This window comes from Aristolochia californica, unplaced genomic scaffold (genome assembly GCF_029961685.1).
Source record: "Aristolochia californica isolate CCGP_79_NKW_82.1479 unplaced genomic scaffold, dmAriCali1.0.hap1 SCAF_7, whole genome shotgun sequence".
NCBI classification, from domain to species: Eukaryota; Viridiplantae; Streptophyta; class Magnoliopsida; order Piperales; family Aristolochiaceae; genus Aristolochia; species Aristolochia californica.
Genome location: NW_027182268.1, coordinates 3,154,268 through 3,172,582, shown reverse-complemented (window position 1 = coordinate 3,172,582; position 18,315 = coordinate 3,154,268). Strand labels below are relative to the sequence as shown.

The following is an 18,315-nucleotide window of genomic DNA, read 5'->3' as shown; positions in this document are numbered from 1 at the left end:
TAATTTTATGTGACTAAGTTTAATGTCACTAGAAATTTTTATAATTAAGAATGTTGTGGTTATTATTCAATTATTCAAATATAAACAAAAATATGATACCAAAATAATTGATTAAAATTTATGCCAATTATTAATTTCTTATATTTAGGTAAACAAAAAATATGCATAAAATCTTAAATAAAATTTTTCATAAGATAAAAATTGTCATAAATATGTATTTGTATATTTATATATACATGTAAAATTATTTAATTCATATGAATTTAATTAGAAATGGCATAAAAACAAATATAGTGATTTTATAGTTATTCTATTATCTATAAAATGTTGGAGTAAATGTATCCAACATTTACACTTAAAAGTGAGATGGCCTAACAGTCATTTTCCAAAAATTTAAATTGAGGGGTTGGGTTTCGATCCCTCGTTCAACAATTTTTTTTCTATGGATTATTGAGCTCGGCAAGTTTGTGCGGCTTGGGGTGAGTCGTATCCAATTCATTCCGAACCCGGGAGGTCATCTTCAACCTCTAGCCACGTGCAGAGAGCAATGCCTTGCGTTGGCCTCCTCGCCACCTCGATGTTGGCCATTGTCGTAATCAACGACAGTGCACCCAGTGCCGACCTTGGCTATGTTCTATCTTGTCGTAGAGCCAAGAACACACAACGGAGGCTCCACTGCCGGGAGGCCTCAATGAAATCCGACAACTACTCACCTAGAAAGGTTTTTCTTCGTTTATGAAGAATTTGAATAGGTCCAAGCCCAACCTTTGTTTGCAAGTAATAGCAAATGGAGATTTCCTCTACAAAATTTGTACCCATACTCCTTTTCTATTCATCCCCAATGCTCACCATCTCTTCAGTTGTGATGCACGATAGACCACGCACAGGGAAATCTGCGACCGTCCACATCACGATCGACCCTCAACCAATGCAGCACTTGTGGATCAGCCGTGCTGGGAAGCTGAAAACAACAGTTTGCATCCTTCGAAAATTCAGAAGAGAAAGTTTCACATTTGGTCTCGATTCCCAACTCTGGACTAAAGTAACTGAGCCGGTTCGCGAGCTCGCGAACCGAACCAAGCTTCTTTCGGGCTGGGCTCATTTACTTAAATGAGTTAGAAACCTGATATCGAATTCGATTCGAGATTGGGTATTCGAATCAAACAGAGCTGGGCTCAAGCTATTCGCGAACTGGATGCCACCCCTACCTACGACTATGATGCTTTATGAAGCCTTAGTATTGTAGTATTGTTCAGATGACAAGAAAAAAAAATGCTTATATTGCATTCTTTAGTGTAACACGACCTGGCAAGGGAAAAATTTCGTCTGCGACGACCTCTGTAACATCAATGAAATACGACTTGAATAGGGGAAACTGGAAGTTCCTACGGAAATATAGATTTCTTGACGAGTTATAGACGTATAGAATGGGTAGAATAACGTTCACATACCATCTTAGGAAACGGCATCGGCATCACTGCGCACACTGAATTTCACAAGCACAAAACTGGCAATACTGTCACGGCGTTTCCCATTTTAAATGTTCCTTTTCTCTCTCTCTCTCTCTCGTCTTTCTTTTTCGTTTCCTTTAGATAGTTTATAACTTTTTATCCTCAGATAACTGTTTCCTCGAGTAAAGTGAGTGAGTAGCGTAGCCTCTACTACTACAATGGGCACCTATAATCTCTTCCCCTGCTTTGCTTTTCACTATTTTAATGGCTTGATTGAACGTAAGGCATGACGTAATGTTGGGTCTTATAGCCTTTTGAAAACCACTAGAAAAACGGATCCGTAAGTGCCAGCATGGGTCCTCACAGGATTTTGTTATTTTCTTTTCTAGTCAGGGGAGGTGTCCCAACGTATCAATCACATGGCTCCCCATGCACTCTGGTTCCAACAGAAGCTATCAGTTCACTGAGTACAGGTGGGGAAGAGAACCTAAAAGTACTCAAAAAGACTGTTTTCTGTTCAAGTAGGAAAATCATTGTTGGTGTTGGTGTTTTCCCATGTGGGGGTACACCCAGTAGTCTTTACTTTCCTCCATTGTTTGTTCAAATTTGTCTCAAGATTCTCCAAAACCATAAGAGTGACAACTGATGTCCTCCTCAGGTATGGATTCTGGTTCGAGCTCTCCATGGAGTGAGGAATCTGCAGACTAGTCTAATTTGAACAGAAAGGTGATTATGATACGGTTTAGGCTCTTCTCTCACTGGGTAAGTCTGATATAGTAATATATTCTAAGTGCCGTGGAGGGTGATCTGGTTGTGAGTTGATCGTTTGCTTTCATGTCAAAAGCTGTAAGAAAGAAACATCTTTTGTCGTGTGCAAGTTTTCAAAGTGAATTATTGGGGTGGGGAACTGTTTTTTTTCGGTTCAACAGTGCTACTCTTTCTCTAGGAAACAAAGAAAATCTTCTTCTTGGTCATGAGTTCGCCAAGAGAATCAATTGATGTGGATTTGAAGTGGCTGGTCGGGATAATGGACGCTAAAGCTACTTCTCTCAATATCTGATACTAGTCATCTTTCCACCGAATTGCTTGATTTTGGGTTTGCATCTGCCACTTTGACTCCTTCCCCATTAATTTAATTTATAGGCTTTTAGGTGCCTGGTAAGGTTACCTTGCTTCTAGTTTTACCTTTTAAGCTAATAATAATACAAAACTGGTTTTTCCTTCGTTGCACACCAAACGGTAGATTAGGTGAATTTGTTTTTCATCTTTGGAACAGGCCGTCCAAAGGGCAATAGACAAGTGACTGGTTTGTTTATTGTTCTCACACATGCAAAAGCATGGCTCCATATTCACGGAAGAATAATGAAAGGGGTAGTTGGAGACTCAGAGATGCTGTAATTAAATGATATCTTGCAATATCAAACATAGTGGAAACCTGACTCCACTTTTCTTACAATTGAGGTTCATTTAGTCGTTGGAATTGAGTTAATTATCAGTTAGAAAGGTCATAATGCAGTACAGATCTCTATAGAAAAAGTGACAGCAAAGATATTTCTTCAAACTTGGCAGTTGGTAAATTTGATTGTTGAATTCAAAAAAATTTAAAATTTAATTTTTCTTTATCCGTTTTTGTTCTTACTGTCACTGTTGTTGAAACCTGTTCTTCCTGAAGCATCATGATGATCAGATCATTCTGCAGGTTCATTTCATTCGAAACAAAATCCAGAGATGATCTATACTCTAAATCTCTAATCGTCTGAACATGAAAGCAGATATTTGATTTCTGTAACCCCTCCAACGGAAACTTCCAACTGAACATTGCAGTCTACAGACATCTATATACTCCATGAAGCAATGAACTGGCAAAGCTTGAGACCGTCAAGTTGGTGAGATTTTAATCATGATCCATTCAGAACATCAGAAACCCAATTAAAATATAATAAAAATGTAAGCACTTAGTTTCACAAGATGGGTTTTGGATTTCATGATTAACAAAAGCATTTCTGCATCTTAATAATTGAACATAACTAGGTTTCTGACTATGGAAGAAAATATTACAGCATTTCTATCTTTCTATCATTGGTTGCACCAAACGGCTCGGTTTCTTGTGCTCTCAAATGATGTCTTGAAGTGATGCAGTCCCTCTCTCAGTAGAAAAGTTTCCTAAAACATGGAAATTTGCTCTCAAGGCTTGTCAAAAGAGTTGAAATGAAGGTGTCGCGAAGGGAAGGACTACTTCGTTCAGACAATCCTAACCGTGCAGAAATGCCGAGGTTTAGATGTTGAGTGATAATTCTCTCTGCATCATCTTCTCCGATACTTGGGAATTCTGAAGCAATAGCGTGCTTTGGGCTGAGTGAATGGATCGAGACGAGTCTCCACTCTCGGGCAAAAGGATTAGTTCTCGTACAAACAAACTGAAGAAGTGACAGAAATAGAATAAGAAGAAGAAATTTTTAAAAGGGTCTTCTTGGTATCATGTCAGCGCCGCTCAGCTTGTTATATAATTAGGCAATTTGTTTGGTTTGAGGAACAATCACGACTTGCCCAGCAACATAATAATCCCTTGATTCCGGATCTTATCTTCGATCTTTGATGATGATGATGATGAAGATGCTATGACGATATTATTATAATGAAGTAAGACCGAGTAATGGAATTCAACATACTTGAGAAAGAAGGAAGAAGAGCTTCGATTTATCTCGCAACATTTTGATGATGTGTATGAACTTCGTTTCTGGAATTTCTTCGCGGACCTGAATGCCAGACGGTTTACTTATCTAATTAATTAGCGGAAACACATGCAACCTGGTGTTCATCTGACTTGCTAATCTCGTAATTCTGTAGGAAACCAGATAGCCGTGGACTGAACTGCCGCGATTGCCTGCTGGGTGATGCATTTACAGGCTAATCCCTTTTTGAATTAAAAAGAAAACGAAGATGAAGGGTTCGAAAAAATAAACTGAATTTCAAAGGGGAGCAAGAGATTTGTAAGCATAAATGCTTGTCTTTCAAGAAGGAAAAAAATTTAATTAAAAAATTAAAGATTTACAGAGAGCCATATTAAGCTGCAGGCTCTTGGGCATGGCCAAGCCGCCGCTATACGAGGGAGAGTTACCATGAGAGTCGAAAGAAAATGGTAGTGCCACCGAACCCGTTGGTCGGTTGGTTTGTTCCCTGGATATCGTTGGTTTGTTCTTCAGCTTTCGAGGAGCGGAGCGGTATCGAGCCGATGATCTACGTAACAACGATTAAGGGACGTCGCTTCAAGTTGGCCAATTACCACTTTTCAGACTCGAGAATCTCCTGTCAAGTCCCAGCTGGTGCGAGGCTGAGATGTAAATCCAAGCTAAGTCCGTCATCTGAATTCGTGTTCCCTTCCATCACTCCTTGAAATCTGTTCAGCATCGGGATGGCCGCGTGTGGTCGGATTATAGAACTGGAGTTGACGCCGGAGTCGTCTGGCCCGAAGCTGACGGCAGGCGAATAGGAGAAGGAGGATGGGGGAGCCTGTGAGGGGTAGACGCATCCGTGGGGAAGGGTGTGGAAGGGCGGCGCGGAGCGAGAGAAGTAGACCCAGGAGGACGGAGGCGGCGGCTGAGGTTGAGGAGAGGGAACGACGACATGCGGTGCCAAGAGATGCGGCGGGGGTGCGAAGGCCATAACCATGGGATTGTTGCGCTGCACTTGGAAGTGCGCTCCGCGCCCTGCCTGCATTTGTGCGCGCTTCAGCTGTAGACGCTCCTTCTTGTGGGCGTTCTGATGACCTCCGAGGGCCTGAGAGTTGGCGAACTCCCTGCTGCAGTACTGGCACTCGTACTTGCGCCCATCACCACCGCCAGCTTGTACCACGATCGATTCCTGCGAGTACGTCTCCTTTTTCCCGGAATCCACTTCCTCCTCCTCCGATACGTGAAAGCCGAATAGCTTTAGTCTCGTGTTATTACTCGTGAGTTTCTGTATTTCCGCCATACCGCTCTTATAAAATGAGGGAGAGACTGAAAGAGAGAGAGAGAGAAAGATCACGCGATTAATGAACTTTAAATTCGAAACTCCAAAGAAGGTACTACCGTTGTTACACGGAAAGAGAGAAAGCGGAATCAGAGAACAAGATAGGATACTGAAACAAGAGTTAGGGGAAGTGGAAAGAGGCAGAGGATTGATGGGGTATGGAGATCAGAGAAGGAAGTCCAGGAAGGAGGCTGCATGTGTGATTGAGTTTATATAAGATAATGTTGGAGGAAGAAAGAGAGAAAGTTGGGTTTGGTTGCGGACATCCCAAGGAGAAGAAAGTGTTCTTGGGAACATAACCTGGAAACACTTAGATTGCGCTCGTCTTTGGTATTCTTTTAATGGCTTCCTCTCTGAAGTTATTTGAACCACCTCTGTCCCATTTTTTTATTTTCCTTTACACCTTAGTGGGCTGCTGCTGTTGGGGCTGGAGAGACGATGATTAGTCGATTAATTTATGTCTTTAATTAGTGAATATATTTTATCCTTTCTGTATAGTCGCGAGTTGTGACCATGTGATTAGCTTCTTTTTGAAGTTGTTTCCTTGAATAAGAGCCAAAACAGGGAGGAAGTTCTTTAAGTCTGTTCCTCACCAAAAAAAGAAAAACACAGACTGGGACACCTCTTCTGAAGAATTACATCACTGACCTTGTTTAAAGAAAAAAACGAAACGATCTACTTTTGGCATTCGATCGAGAAAAAAAGCTACTATAGACGATTCTCGACTCTTGAATATCTCTGAATTTATGAAGTAATTTATGTACCCTGACGAAGGCCTTTCTGTAATTTCAAGCTTCTGCTTTCTGAAGCAATCTCTAGGAGTGGCTTCTGTGAGTATAAGCACTCTTTAGAACTGCACTGAGAGTTGTAACTTAATACGATTGGATTTAATGGAACGACACCCAATGTGATGGAGCAAAGCCCATGTCTCTGCCTCTGCCATTGCTTCTGTCAACAGCAGCAGCAGCCAAAAAACGCCCACAGCCTCTCCCTCTGCAACCTGCATCACATTCCCTGATTAATTCTTTTTAGTATTAAAAACCATCGAAAGACCAACGAAGTTCCCCATTTGCCCTCTTCCCGTCGTTTTTTTCCACTTTCATGTTTCAGTGAATCGAACACGGAACCAGAAAAGCATAAAGTCAATTTATTGGCGCACCCATATTTCCAGTCAGGACGAATGAACAGAAGGAGATGAAAAATGTCACTTTTTTTCACTGAGCCAATGTTGTCACCGGAATGACCTCCCTTCTCCATAACATTTGTCTTCACTTCAGAGTTCTGGAATAATCGTTTGATCCGAACAGTTACCCAGTAACTTCCCCTTGTCCGGCGAAAGTCCATTCAGTACGATCGAAATGAATTGTATGAAGAGTTGTTGAGGTAATTGTGAAGTTTCCTTCAGGAGCGTCAACTAATAAATACGAGAGGGGAAAGGTAACATGGTGGGGCTCGATCCAATACAAAGTTAAGGATATGGCCATTAATGGTGTACGCATACACTCATGTCAAGAAGCTCCATAGATGGTCAGAAACCTAGACGGGGAAGACGATAGAGTTGGTGAGTTGATGAACCGAGACCGTTCTGGGTGGGAGCGACGAAAGAGGAGGTGCGTGAGAATGGTGTGTATTGGGGCATGTAAGAAGATTCCATATCCAACTGAGTAGCAGATAATTGTATCCAGATAGAGAGCAGTGACGGACCCACTTTGGAGTTGCAAACAAAAGCCAAGTAAAAGAGTAAAAGGAAACCACAGTAGTAGGAAAGGAAGAGTACTCCACTACCATGTCCTCGTGAATTTCTTTCTTCCATCTTTTCTCGGCATTTTAGGATCCTAGGGAGGACGACGACGGAGGGCGACATGGTTCATCAGCAGCTGGATTTTGAAATTTGATTAAGTTCCAAGACAAGATCGCAGGACGTAGACGATTTTATTAATTAATTTGAAGGTTAAAGGAAAGAAAAGGAGAAGAAGGGTAGATGGGTAATGTGGTGAGTGGTGTAAAAGAAGGAAGAACGAAAAGCAGGGAGACTTTGGAGGGTGGGGGGCGGGGGGGACTCCATTGACGCAGGAGTGATGAAGGTAGGGGTTTAAGTTTAATGTCAGCGTGATTGACGTTGGCCTCTGTGTTTTTTTCCTAGGGAGAGATCTCCTCGAATCTTACTAACTACAAAGAAATGTAAAAGGATCCTTTCTTCAAGAATATAATAACTTAGTTAAATCCCACTTAAAAAGCATAAGACTATGGTCATTTCTTCGGAACTCCCTCCAAACTCCAGAGTTTTCCCACAACCCTCAACGCAGGACCCAACCTGTCCCCTTGCTTTTGCACTTGAACCCTTGTCGTCTCCATTTGTTGGTCAAGCTCCTCTAAGAAATCCAGATTGTTCTCTGGCGAATTTCGTCGAACAGATACCATGATCCAGGTGTGGGGACCCATTCTCTCGCTCTCTCTGGCCAGATCATTTTCGTTCTTCTCTTTAAAACCAGAGTAAAAACTAAAACCGCTGTGGTTGAAAAATCAAAATCTAGGGGGACCCATCTGAGAAGAGAAATGATGTCGGACGCTAGACGCTTGAGAGGCTTCAGACAAGCACTTCACGGACGGGTATCCATCCCATCGGTTCTAGCTCAACGGTTCAGGCTTTCGAAACAAATTGAAGTAGGTGATGACTGATGAGGGCCCCTCCCCCTAATCAGGAACCTGGGCGACTGGGCGAAGAAGTCTCAGGAACCTGCTTCTCCCTCTCTGCACATGGCCTTTTCCCCTTCTTCCAGGGAGGGGACAGTTGAGGCATCTCCACTGACCTGTGACAAAATACTAAAAGCGTAGTTTAATGGGTCGTTGTTGTTGATTGAAGGGATTTCCCGAATCGGGAGTTTGACGAGAGAGAAGATGATACGGAAACAAGATGAAATTCTTTCCCACACCATTTATTAACTTGATTATTGAGTTGAGATCTCTCTTTCTAGATTTGTTCTAAACCTGTAGGCAATCCAACCCATTTTTTTAAAAAAGCGCCTGGCAGGACAAAAAAATTCTAAAAAGCCGTAAAGAAAGTCCAGAAGAGAGCACGTGTCGAGTTCTAATGTTGGGGCCCAGCTTGGCAGGATGAGAACTGCAATCGGTGTGTGGGCCACCACTTGGGCTATTTGAAGACGTGGGGCCCAGCATTGTTTGAATGATAATTCGCTTTTGCGGAAGTCCGACTTTGTCGCTTGGATCTTGCAAAAGATAGTTATTAATGTTTTTCCTTTTAAACAGCTATGTGGGCCCAGCTTGAATCTACAGTGAAATTAGGGTAATGAAAATTGTAAAAGAACTGGGCTAGTAGCCAATAGTAAAAATACTCCCCTTCATCTTCAGTTAAGACTACTAAAAGATTCTTTGATAAAAAAAAAAAAAAGGCATTTACATTGGTAAATAAGGAGGTTCATAACTCAATGCCTGCTTCCCTTAATATCAATGTACTCCTTCGGTATCAAACTTTGTGAAATTTGTACTTCTGCTTAATATTAAATCGGTTAATGCTTTCATCGAAACCTTTCAGTACCAGTGTCCTCACTGCATCCACCCCTTGCTCGAGAGCAGCATCAATCTGTGAACAAATAGAACAGATCATCCATGACCCAACAAAATGCTTATATCTTATGAGAAAGCATAGATGTAGGTGTTCACTTACAAAGAAAACTAATTCAGAGACTATGAAGAATAAATTTACCTGAACTCGTTCCACTGAACTGAATTTCTGCAGCAGGAAAGCTTTCATATCCATAGTCCCAGGGGGGTTCCCAATGCCTATGTAAGTTAAGAGGATTCAGCCTGTGCAAATCCCTGATACCCTATAATCTTAAAGATACATAAAGTTATTCCAGACAAATAATTTGCAGATGCACTTGACTGACCTATACACATCCGAGGAAAGTTTCTCGAACCATCCAAATGGTCCATCACACTCTTCGTTCTGAAATAAATAATCATCCATTGGAACAGGTTGATAAAAAAAACACAGCAATAAAACAGGAACTTTTTTTTATTAAAGCAAGAATCTACCTCTACTATATAGAAATAAGAAATCAAAAGAAAACCAAAAAAATAAGAAGCAATCCTCATTTCACTGTGAGAACAAGATACACTTCAAAAAGACAAACCGGGATCATGGGTCTTAGAAATGCCAACAGTACCTTCTAAAGTCACCATAGGCCTAATGACATGAAAATGTACTTAGATTGCCACATACCCATTATGATGACCATGGCCTCCTTTTGGTTGCAGCCTGATGACACCATTTGGTAAACTCATCTCGTCATAAATCTGCAAAATCCATATGTTTCAGATATAAATGTCAACTAATGGCATGTAGAATTGATTATTATGTCAGTGTACAATTATCACAGTTTGAACAAGGGGAACAACCAGAAACTTACCAACAGAATATGACGTAAAGGCACCTGATAATAAAAAGCAAGGGGTCCCACCTGAACAAGAAATTTAAGAAAAATCTCTTAACTACATGAACACATGATGAAAACTAAAAACAAATTTATCTATCAAAAGTCCCCCTCAACTACTTGCTAACTCCACAGTACACCACATGAAAGAGATGAAAATGTGAAAAGCAAATAGAAGCTAAGACAAAAACACAATTTAGAAAAGAATTTAAAAAAAATAAAAATAATATCATACATATGTCTGCTATTATAAAGTCCTTTTCTCTTTCCTTCCTGAATAGTGGACATTTTAGTGAAAAGAATATAGAGAGGATAAAATGCACCTAAGCAAGGACCACAGAAACCAGTGTACAAGATGCAAAATCCTTTATATTAGATACAAAATCCTTATGGCACATGATTGGCTGCAAGATGAAAAGAAAGGACTAGAACTTAATTAAGACAGTAGGTATGAAGATCTACAAATGACATATGAGTACGTTTAACAAGTATACCTCAAACTTGAGTAAAGGGAACAACCCAAGCAATTCACTGTTCATAAATTGAACAAAGTGAAATGTAAAATAGATAGATTGAAGAAGAAATAAAAAGAAATAAGAGGAAGAACAAAGAAGAGAGGACTGCGTTGAGCAGCCTACTTGAATGGGGAGAAAAGTCGACCCCCATTCTCTTTTGTTAATCTCACTTAAGTGATACTTTACAACTGGACAACAATGCTCCTCATAAGAGGACTTATACATCAATGAATAAAAAGACTTAAAACAACCAGAAAATTATAACTTCAACCATACCAACCATAAACTAATAATCTGGACAACCTTGACCACAATATTACTGAACTACTCACACGTGAGATTACTGAAATATCCCTGGCTTCTAACATGAATCAAGGTGTAGAATTACAAAGTATATGACATTATAGAAATAATAATGCAGTCAATGAAACACAGTTGGACTTGAGAAGCCAAGAGACTGACTCAAGAACCAAAGACATTTTTTTTCAAGAACCAAAGACTTGGGAACATAAGTGCGGTCAACATCTAGAAGGAAGCCCTCCACATTGGATCATCTCTGCTAAAGTCTGCTCATATCCTAAATCAGCATCTTGGTCATATCCTTTTTGTCAGAACCATTCCATGTTGAGATGATGTGGTATGTAAATCCAGATCTCTCTCAGATTTTGCAGGTTTGGTGGAATAAAGTGTGGTGATCAGCACCCTAAGTAAAAAATTTAGTCTCAAGTTAAAGATTGTCAACAAAGGATATTTAGTTGAGTAAAAAAGACATTAGGCAGCATTTCAGAGGAGGAGCTCTTATCACAAATCCAGTAATAGGATGCTCTTGGAGAAGCTCGGGACGTCTCACCATCAGAAACGGACATAAGAGAAGCACAAAGAATAGCTCTTCAAGACATGGTTCTCCAGAAAAAGGTTTGAAGACAGGGCTAGGTTTAGATAGTTATCGAACAGAGACACAAACACCAAACTCTTTCACTCAATAGCCTCTAATTATTTTCGCAGGATTTTGGTTTCTGTTTTGGGGTCAGTGAGAGGTTCTGACCCCACTGTGATCACGAACACTTTGTCCTCCTTGTTTTCAAAGCTTTATAAGGAAGACCTATGCCCCTATCTCTCCACTTTGCCTCCCTCACCCAAGCTGAAGGTTCAAATCTTAAGTCAGTACGCTTCCTTGAAGAGATTGCTAGTGCTGTTGCTTCCCTCTCCGCTGGGAAAGACCCTGGGCCTAATGGTTATTGTTAATTTCACGATTCTATAATATTAAGATATTTAATTTAGAGTGTAGAAAATAAGAAGGAAGAAGGAAAAGAGAAGAATTGAAGTGAAGAACGAGTGACAGAGAAAGAAAGAGACAGAGATGGTCACATAGAGGAGAAAAGAGAGGGAGTGAATTAGGGATTTGGAAGATATCCAATCCCTCCCCCTTAGCCTTTATTTATAGGTTTCAAGAGTACATAAACTACAAATATACCCTTCACCCTAGATAGAGTAAAGTGAAAAGACAAAAAAATAAGATATTTACAATAATGACACCTAAGTTTGTCTGTCTTTCAACACTCCCCCTCAAACTAATGGTAAAAATACATTGTATATCCCCAACTTGGTACATGCAATGGAGAGAATTTTGGAGTTGAGTAACTTCGTGAACATATTAGCAAGTTGACTATGAGTTGAAATATGTTTAAGACTTATGATCCATGCTTGCCCTCTCACAAAGTGACAATCCACCTCGATATGCTTAGTTTTTTCATGAAAAACTGTGTTGGAGGCAATGTGGATCGTTGCTTGATTATCACCATAGAGTTCCATAGGGCCTTTGTGGAATCCCAATTCTACTAGAAGAGATTTAATCCAAAGAAACTCACTTACCGCATGTGCCATGACTCTGTATTCTACTTCTGCACTAGACTTTGCAACCATATTTTGGTTTTTTACTCCTCCATGTAACAAGGTTGTCTCCAACTAGAGTATAGTATCCTGAAGTAGATTTTCTATCATCTGGTGATACAGTCCAATCAGCATCGGCAAACCTTTTAATATTGAGATGACCGTGACACTTATATAAGAGTCATTGTCTTGGTGCCTTTTTCAAGTACCTGAGAATCCTTTCCAATATTGAGTACACGTGTTCAAAGTTGTTCATTTAGTTGTGTTAGGGTCTTGCCCTGTGTCCAATAATTTTGGTTTTAAGTACTTTCTTTCGTTAATTAATTATTTTAGTCAGATTACATGGGTGTATCCCCTATGGGAGAAATCAGAAGTGTTTGGTGTATTCCATCCAAACCTTTAGGCTACCTTTCCAGGCACTGTAGTTTTGACAACTCAACATTACATCGAAGGTCGGTCTTCATTTTTGTTCTCTTCCCCATCCACCAACACCAACAAACGACAACCCCATCTTCCATGCAAGCATTGTTTTTCTTCTAATATTCCTTGGGGTATGACTAGGAAAACAGTGTCGAATCTTACTTTTGCTTCCATTATTTAGAACTCTCAAAGAGCAGAATAGGAGAATTTTAGAACATAAACAAGGCATTGGGAGGAATCATTCAAAAAGTCATTCCTTGTGTCTTCTTTTCAGCCAGCAATCCTGAAGAGATCTCCCATCTTCCTAGTGGAGTCATCCGAAGAAATTGGCAATCAATTGTGAATATGACCCTTCAAAGCATCAATAGTTTTGTAGCTCCAGCACCGCCTTCAGAGGGTTGGTCGAAACTCAATTTTGATTGCACCTCAAGGTGAAACTCCACTTGGGCTTTAGGGGAAAAAACCCGAAAAATTCCTTATGGATTTTAATGAGATTGAGGACTTTTGCAAATTGCTCACCATCGATTTCCAGGTAAGCCAATAGTTTGGGAGACACCCTTGCAAGGGAAGGAACCTCCCATCAACAACTTGCTTTCGGCAATTTGTTTTCCTTGCGAATTTCTTATTGTATTTTTCTTTTCTTTTCCATTTTAGCATTGTATCATATCATTTTGTATCTTTTGCACTTCTTTGAGCCTCTAAATGAATTCTTCTCATTGCTTTCAAAAAATAAAAAAATCAAAAACTAAAACTGAGGTCAGCATCGCTCTCCACATTGGATCGTCTTTGAAAAAAATTGGACATATCCTAAACAGTGACCTGTTTTGCTGCATGTTGATGAACCCAGTATAAATTTGAAGGATTATGAAAGTTCGATTAAAACTTTAAGAAACATGATTCCTTACCCCACTCATTCGCAACTGATTTTTTGGTAAAAACTTCCATTGAAGATTTAATAAACTTATTTAATCTAAATTGACAGATACATTAGCATAAATAAAAAATCTATACCTTATCAAAAAAATATTCACAGAATAAATGCTTTTAGATACTTAAATGCGGATTCCGTCATGTCTTGGGTTCAAGTCTCACTGTCTGGACCTTATTGTGGAGGGTGGCCCCACCCTATAGGTTGTATTTTCTTTTTCTCTCTTTATAATATTCACACATTCCATAAAAAAAAGTTTCACTGTCTGGAATTATCTAACCAATGTTCAGAAAAAAAGCATAAATGCTTTAAAGAAAAAGTTAAAAAACAACATACTGCTTCTCCACTGAAATTCATATAAGCCTGAGGTTTTGCCAGTAATATAGGCACCTGGCCGATGGAACCTGAACCAATTATAAATAAATGCTGAGAATCTAGTCACTCTAATATAGGAACATTAGCTTAAATCAAGAGAACAGACAGACTTAAGTGGCTCAATAGAAGTAGCAGAGCATCTCACTTGGCCCACAAAATTAAGGACAACGTCACATAGCAGACAAGGACTCTGGGATACCTATTCCAATCAAAGACTTTGACTGAATTGTGTTTAACGAAATGCCTTCCGCTTGAGAAATCTGATCGATCATTTCAAATCCTACCTGTCAAAAAGGTTTGATAAATTAGTGAGAGCAAGTGCTCAATCATTCATTCAAAAAAAAAAAAAAAGTGCTTAATCATCAAGTTAAGCATGAGGTGATCATTGTGATAGTAAGTATCAAGCAATAAAACATTCAGGCAATGCTTTAAAATCTGAATGGAACAAGCCAGTTGACCGGGGTTGAACCACATCAGCGCCTTGGGCCTGTTGTTATCTGAACTACTTGAACCAGACTGAGACCTTAGTCAGTTCAGTTTACTTAAAACCCAAAGTTTTGGACAACTCAAACACAACAAAATGTAAGCTAAGCACAGTGATCAGCCAAGACCCACTCAACCAGGCCCAGATTAATCATACCAACAAAATAATTGCAGAAATTGTTCATAAAACTAACCAAAGAGAGAAACTATGTCAAACTTCAATAAGTGTCCAATATGATACTTACATTGTGCCTTGTTCCATAGTATTTGTTTCCTGGGTTTCCCAATCCAACAATTAGCCATGGAGTATATTCCACTTTATCTCCATCACTGTTGTGCAATGAGGCAGATATCTGATGCTTGGTACAAAGTAGAGGTCTCTTAACAACTGGGCTTTTACGAAAGGATATATAAGTGCCTGGAACAGAAACAGCATGCAACATGACCTGAAAAGAAAGAAATTCATCATTGAAGTACAGGTCCCAAAGAAATGCTGCTTTAAAAATGTACGCCACATGAGTATCTTCACCTATCACAGTTCTCTTTCCAAAGAGACATGCCAAAAGTGCAATATTGTCAAGATATTAAAACATCATAAAAATAAAAGCAGTTGAACACACAATCACAATATGCCAATCATTGAAGACTTATACAGATATAATAGGAAGAAAAATAAAAAATAAAGGAAAGAAAAAAAAGAAAGAAAGAAACAGAAGTACTAGGAAACAGTTAAAGATAACAGTTGCACAAATAGACAAAAACAAAGAATCATCTGAAATTGCTTGAAACTTTTCAAGAGAAACAATCACTTCACTATATGGAAAGCTTAGTTAATGTGGCTGACAAACCTAGAAGTTATAGAGGACAACAGAAAAACTCTGGATGAGAAAGATGAAATCAAGGCAACCTAATAGAAGGAATAAATAAATATTAGGGTTGAAAAAAAGATGGATTAGTTGGTATAAAACTTAGTTAAGACAATGTTTTGACAATAATGATGGCTGAATGTCATTCAAAAAAATAAATAAATAATTGCTAAATAACCTCAGCAAGAGGTCCTTTTTAATTGTTGAAATTTTCAGAATTGCAATTTTTACAGGTTACATATAGAAACACGATTACATCAGTAAAGTTAGAAAGCTAATTACCTAAGGCCGTTTGGTCTAGTGGTATTCTGTTTACATTAGGTATGTAAGGTCGCGATTTCGAATCGCGCCACGCCCCTCTCAAAAAAAGTTGGAAAGCTAATTCACAAAACAGGACTGAAAAGAATCAATAAACTGAGAGAAAATAAACTAAACTGTATCCTTTAGAGTTCCTAGAGTGCCAAATGCTTCTGAAAGTATCACGTAATTGATGTGGACCATGTATTAGATTAGTGCGCAGAATTTAATAAGGTATAAATCAGGTCCCATATCAGTGGTGTGCGCCAGCATGGAATGAGTCATTTATAGGTCCAACTAATGGAGAGTCATATTCATTTTGTGTTGCTTTTATGTCAAATAAAACTGACAACAGAAGAATATTCAATAGCAAGTAGGTATTTACCCAATGCTTCAGGGGCATATAGGTAATTGATCCTTTTAGAAAACATTACAATTTAACTACTCAATTCCATCTTAGAGATGCAATTCAATCTCCAAGACTTAAAAGAATACAAGCAAAAATCTTTTTGGTAGAAAGAGTAAGAAAGCATGCAAAATAGGGGAATGATAAAGTTAGGAACATGTCTCAGATAAAAAACATTTCATGACTGAGAAAAGGGGGGAGACCGGATTTTGTGTGAGAAGTCCCCAGATGGAAAATAGCATTTTAAAACATAACTCAGACATCAAAACAGTGAAAATGGCCAGGTCATGTCAGACAGCCATCTTCAATACATGCATACATATACATCTGAATGTTTGTGTCTGTGTATGCATGTATGATGTGTGCATGTGTATATATCTTCTACATTTATACATAAATAGACATAGCTACACATATATTAAAACTATAACTGAAACACCAGCATCCCTTGATCAGAAAAAAGTCAGGTAATAAATATACTACATCTCCAAATACCCAAATCAAACCAGTGGAAGGGCAGGTTGATAGCAAAGCTTCAATCAGAATTCTACCAAGTATTGAGCCTTTTTTTTTAAAAAAATGAATGTGAAAAACCAGCATCACTTGATGATACTAACGATGTTAATATGAATATTGAAACTGGAAGTACCTAATGTTCATAGTTCTAGATTCATTTTACAAAAGAAAATAGATAAAAATTACAAACCTGATTTGGGTATATTTCTTTTTTTAATTGAGTGGTCACAAAACTCTTCTTTTCTTATTCTTTATCTAATGCTATTTCATTTCTGACATGTCAGAATATGCTACTTGCTCCACACTAAATTAAGGCAGATGGGGTGGGCTCTATTTTTAGACATGTTAGTGTTTCTATGTTGATTGTTCACTTTTTTTTTTTTCTGAATACTCACGAATACTCGATTGAAGAGCATACTTAGGCTTTAAATCATAGTACAACAGCAAGCATGTCGTGGAATTTTTGTCAGAACCAAGACAAGTAGAAAAACAATGCATCTATGGCCTAAACCTGATACAGCCATACCATGCCCATCTGCCCTGGTTCACAGAAGAAGCAAGTGCTATCTTCTGAATACTATTACTGTGAAGTGCTCACCCGTTTCCTCTGATTCAGTGAAGTGATATTTCTAGAATTTTGAAACACGAAGTAGTTCTAACACAAAATTCAAGTGTTAGTGTGTCCTAGCGAGCATGAGAAGATCAGCTAAAGAACTGGTGAAAGTTCGCTGGCACAAGAAATCCATTAGAGATGCAATTCACAAAACGTAAAGTGATGGAAGAAGAACAACCGTATTCAAAACACAGGCCAAGTAAACAAAGGGACGAGATATTAGAGAAATGAACGCAAAGAAGAAGAATGTTTTTAAGTATAAGAACGCTTACCTCGGTTCGGTTCCGTTGATTCTTTCAGTCGGCTTGAACTCTTCAGCAAGCAATTGCAGAATATGTAAGACTGAATTTCCCCTTCACCTCACCGCTCCTACCCCTTCATGAAATTCCGTCTTTTTGTCACTTCGTCTTTCTCCGCGCTCCAGCGGGTCTTTTTTTCTCTCGGCGTAAGGCTAAAACTCGTTCATGCTCAACAGTAGAAGAAGAGTAACGAAGAATAAAAAGAAAAACCTTATCTTCTGGAGCTATCGAAGCAGGGTATCATCGACTGTCAAGAGGTCAGCAAACAAGACGAGTTGACTCGTGATCTTCCCGAGTTGCACCGGAGTCGGAATCCTTGCTCACATGTTTTTGTTTTTTATATATTCTAAGTTAAGCAGTAAAGAAAAACTAAGTGAGGATTTTAATTTTAAGTTTTAAAGAAATTAGCTTTTCAGTTTATTTGCAATTTTTTTGTTATTTTAGAAATTTGTAACAGATTTTTAAATCATGTTAATTTATTTTTATTACAGGTTTTCTGATTCGGATATTACCCGAGGGATCATATCAAATATATATCTAACTTCGGATATTGGATATCAGATATCTCAATGTATGCAAATGGCCCAAATTTGTTAACGTGGACTAAGACATAATTCCAAAAAAGCTACACTTTGGTAGGATAATGAAGCTTTAAATGATTGCCAAGTACTGGGTCTTGTTCTATCAGAAAATTAGTAATCAAGTTAAGAGTTTCAGGTGAAAAAATTCCTCTTCCACATGTCTATAAAATTGGCAGCTTTCAATTGCTACGAGGCTTAAATGCTTTTAAT

General features: G+C 38.8%; 2 protein-coding genes across 2 annotated transcripts; both read right to left on the bottom strand.

Annotated features, from left to right (window-relative positions):
* Window positions 1-4,421: 4,421 nt before the first annotated feature.
* On the bottom strand, window positions 4,422-5,627 carry LOC137937774 (zinc finger protein GIS3-like). The gene has a single exon (XM_068782943.1). It carries the CDS (start codon window positions 5,421-5,423, stop codon window positions 4,761-4,763), a length of 663 nt encoding a protein of 220 aa, XP_068639044.1. The 5' UTR covers window positions 5,424-5,627; the 3' UTR covers window positions 4,422-4,760.
* Window positions 5,628-8,796: 3,169 nt separating this feature from the next.
* On the bottom strand, window positions 8,797-17,763 carry LOC137936391 (chloroplastic group IIB intron splicing facilitator CRS2, chloroplastic-like). Its single transcript, XM_068781021.1, has 9 exons — window positions 17,498-17,763; window positions 14,773-14,973; window positions 14,244-14,328; window positions 14,006-14,073; window positions 9,893-9,943; window positions 9,706-9,779; window positions 9,371-9,429; window positions 9,187-9,263; window positions 8,797-9,063 (listed from the first exon to the last, which is right to left on the bottom strand). The coding sequence occupies exons 2-9, from the start codon at window positions 14,968-14,970 to the stop codon at window positions 8,947-8,949; spliced, it is 729 nt and encodes a 242-aa protein (XP_068637122.1). The 5' UTR covers window positions 14,971-14,973; window positions 17,498-17,763; the 3' UTR covers window positions 8,797-8,946.
* Window positions 17,764-18,315: the final 552 nt, after the last annotated feature.

Coding starts and splice junctions, on each gene's coding strand:
- LOC137937774 (XM_068782943.1), bottom strand. CDS start 5,423: ATGGCGGAAATACAGAAACTCACGAGTAATAACACGAGACTAAAGCTA.
- LOC137936391 (XM_068781021.1), bottom strand. CDS start 14,970: ATGTTGCATGCTGTTTCTGTTCCAGGCACTTATATATCCTTTCGTAAA. Junction 14,329..14,772: donor ACTATGGAACAAGGCACAAT/GTAAGTATCATA, acceptor CCTTTTTGACAG/GTAGGATTTGAAATGATCGA. Junction 14,074..14,243: donor AAAGTCTTTGATTGGAATAG/GTATCCCAGAGT, acceptor TAATTGGTTCAG/GTTCCATCGGCCAGGTGCCT.